Source organism: Nicotiana sylvestris, chromosome 4, assembly GCF_000393655.2.
Source record: "Nicotiana sylvestris chromosome 4, ASM39365v2, whole genome shotgun sequence".
In the NCBI taxonomy this organism is placed as follows: Eukaryota; Viridiplantae; Streptophyta; class Magnoliopsida; order Solanales; family Solanaceae; genus Nicotiana; species Nicotiana sylvestris.
Genome location: NC_091060.1, coordinates 27,913,866 through 27,917,436, shown reverse-complemented (window position 1 = coordinate 27,917,436; position 3,571 = coordinate 27,913,866). Strand labels below are relative to the sequence as shown.

General features: G+C 32.2%; 1 protein-coding gene across 1 annotated transcript; it reads right to left on the bottom strand.

Annotated features, from left to right (window-relative positions):
• Positions 1-250: 250 nt before the first annotated feature.
• On the bottom strand, positions 251-679 carry LOC138889362 (serine/threonine-protein phosphatase 7 long form homolog). Its single transcript, XM_070172660.1, has one exon. It carries the CDS (start codon positions 677-679, stop codon positions 251-253), a length of 429 nt encoding a protein of 142 aa, XP_070028761.1.
• Positions 680-3,571: the final 2,892 nt, after the last annotated feature.

The following is a 3,571-nucleotide window of genomic DNA, read 5'->3' as shown; positions in this document are numbered from 1 at the left end:
AGGGTAACTCATCTAGCAGCTAAAGATGATGCAAAAATCTCAGGCTGACTAGGTTCCCCGAAGTGTTCGGGAACAAGACCCCTCCAAATAGAAGAAGCAACAACAACCTTGTATACTGGGTGATATGTACCTCCACTGTATCGTCGATGATATCGGGGTGGAGTACCTCCAGGTACTGTCTAATAGGGGTCAAAGTCAACCGACTAGCACCCGACGATGCAGTCTCGTCTTGTGGCCTGAAACCCGTGAGCTACTGCAGCATGTCCAAATAAGCATCACGCGACATATATCTCATAGCAATAGGCAGTGAAACGGCCATGCCATCAACGGGCAGGCCATATAAAACCTCTACGTCCTGCAGCGTGATAGTAGCCTCGCCAATGGGCAGGTGAAAAGTGTGTGTCTCTGGTCGCCACCGCTCAATTAATGCCGTGATCAAAGCCCAATCAACCTGTATCCGCCCGATCTCAATAATCCTATAGAATCCCGTATCCTGGAGGCGATGGACTACACGCTCGTGGAGATCTCTGTGCCTCAGAAAATCCCACAGGTCGTCCACGCTCCTAGCACGGAGAATCTGGGACAATAACTCTCCCTTCCATATATAGGCGGACCTATGATCGCCCTGAAGCACTAATATCTCAAGAGAGTAAGGGCTGGGATATATAGGTGTGTCCATGTCGTCAACTGTAAATTAAACAACATTAATTGTATGTTTATTATTTGATTGTACAAAGTATATATAACAATTGGGTTCCGGGCTCGATATTTGAGGCTCATTAGCACCAAACTATCATTAATATTTATGCGTGTCAAATTCAATTTTTTGATTATTTTGTGAGTGTTTGTTTTATAATTTAAATTCTTAATTTTTAATTATTTAATTATACAAAGTATATATAACAATTGGGTTCCAGACTCGATATTTGAGGCCCAGTAGCACCAAACTATCATTAATATTTATGCGTGTCAAATTCAATTTTTTGATTATTTTGTGTGTGTTTGTTTTATAATTTAAATTCTTAATTTTAATCAGTTGATTGTACAAAGTATATATAACAATTGGGTTCCAGGCTCGATATTTGAGACCCAGTAGCACCAAACTATCATTAATATTTATGCGTATCATATTCAATTTTTTGATTATTTTGTGTGTGTTTGTTTTATAATTTAAATTCTTAATTTTTAATTATTTGATTGTACAAAGTATATATAACAATTGGGTCCCAGACTCGATATTTGAGGCCCAGTACTCCAGTAGCACCAAACTATCATTAATATTTATGCGTGTCAAATTCAATTTTTTGATTATTTTGTGTGTGTTTGTTTTATAATTTAAATTCTTAATTTTTAATTATTTGATTGTACAAAGTATATATAACTATTGGGTTCCAGGCTCGATATTTGAGGCCCAGTAGCACCAAACTATCATGAATAACTATGTGTGTCAAATTCAATGTTTTGATTATTTAATTGTACAAAGTATATATTTTCATCTACCATTATAAGAAATACTTAAATTATAGGGATTCTACGTTAAAATACTATACAATTTACTACTCTAAAAGTTTCTACATTTTACCACGCTAATAAATAAACTAAATATAAACAACAAATATATTTTAATCACATAACATTCAAAAAAATACATATAACATGCTAGTTTCGCAAATAAAACACAAAACGACATGGAAACACTAATATCTAAATTCGGATATTAACATAAAAAATTAAATCTCAATTTTATATTTTTTTAGAACACTAATATCTAAGTTCCGATAAATATAACATACTAATTTCGCAAATAAAATACAAAACGGCATGGAAGCATTAATATCTAAATTCGGATATTAACATAAAAAATTAAATCTCAATTTTACATTTTTTTAGAACACTAATATCTAAGTTCGGATAAATATAACATACTAGTTTCGCAACTAAAATACAAAACGACATGGAAACACATTCAATCAACTAATATACATTATTATACAAGTTTGCATATAAAATAAATCGAAATACCTCGATGTAGTGTGTTTTGTGTGAAAATTTGAAGACGAAGGAATTAAACCACAACAATACGATGCTCAACTACGATGTGAGACCTACGTTCAATACCTTTTGTGTGACGGGTGGGGCCCACAATTTTTTTTTTTATTAAAACGAGCAGTGGGGGGGAGGGGGGCCAGAAGCAGGGGGTTTTAAAAAAAATGGGGAAAAGGGTTCTGGTCGGAGAAGAAGACGAAGGGCAGTATTTAAATGAGGGTATAGCGTTTTTTTTCCATACGCTATATATAGCGTACAATAACAAGACGCTATATATGACAGTCAAATCGTCAGGCGATATATATAGATAACGTCATTTGCCGTTAAGGTATAACGTGTTGTATTCATATATATATATATATATAGAGTAATTTGAGTGAAAAAAATAATATTTGGGTTCGATCGAGTACTCCTTAGTACCAATCAATTGTCCTCTTAGGGATGGTTTGGTTATCGATAATAGACTTTTAATTATCTCGATACAAAAATTGAGATTATATTTATCACATATTTAATTATTAATATTAGTTAAAATCATATAAACTTTACACCAAAATTTTGATATTATGTATATCATATAGGATGTGAAATAATAATCCCATAATATCCTTGCTCCAAAGCAAACGACCCCTTAAAGTTAAAAAGCAAAATCATAAGAGAATCATTAAGGGTGTGGCTTATTGTTACTGACTCTGACAAAAATCTTGAAAGACCAGGTAAATATTTATACAAAAAACGTTGGATAATTCTTTCTCTTTTGACTATGTTTTGCTGGTTACCCAATATTTATGATGGTTATTGAGGTATATAACAAGTATCTAATGGGAATAGTCATGATACATGTATACTATCTCAAACACCTCTGTTATCAAACAATATGGTACTAATAAATTAAGACAAGCTTTTATATTAGAAAAACAAGTTTAGATGTTTATACTAAATCAATGAATATATAATAATATGTGTTTTTTGTGTATACTTTTATCAACCATTGTTTAAGCAGTACTATTTCATCTTAACCTATCACTTAATTCGAGTCCATTACTCAAATGATCACTCAACTATCTCAAATTATCTATAAAAGTCATTTTTCTTTCGTTTGTAATAATAAAGTCATTTAACTATGCCTATAGCACTCAGAAGTATTTTACCAAAAAAACGTATGAAGCATTTCTTTAAAACGAATTTATGAGAGAATAGAGGATAAATCCTAACCAAGGATAATTAACTCTACGTCAAAGAATATTGAATAAGAAAATAGGATATAATTAAGCTCATAAACTTTTTAAGATTATAAAAGGTATCGATTGTAAATGACGGGATTACATTCTTGACGTACTGTTATGTAATGTAAGAATAAAGAAGAAAGAGAAGGAATACCATTGACAATTACGAGATCTATCCTTATTGATTCAATAATGATGATTACAAAGATCAGAAGCCAAGATCTAAATCTTCTCTTGTTTTCCTTCGAAACCTTCTCTCGTTCTTCTGTGTTTTTAGAAGAAGCCAAAAAAGTCCCCTT

Excerpts from the sequence above, each read along its gene's own strand:
- LOC138889362 (XM_070172660.1), bottom strand. The coding sequence starts at position 679 with ATGGACACACCTATATATCCCAGCCCTTACTCTCTTGAGATATTAGTG.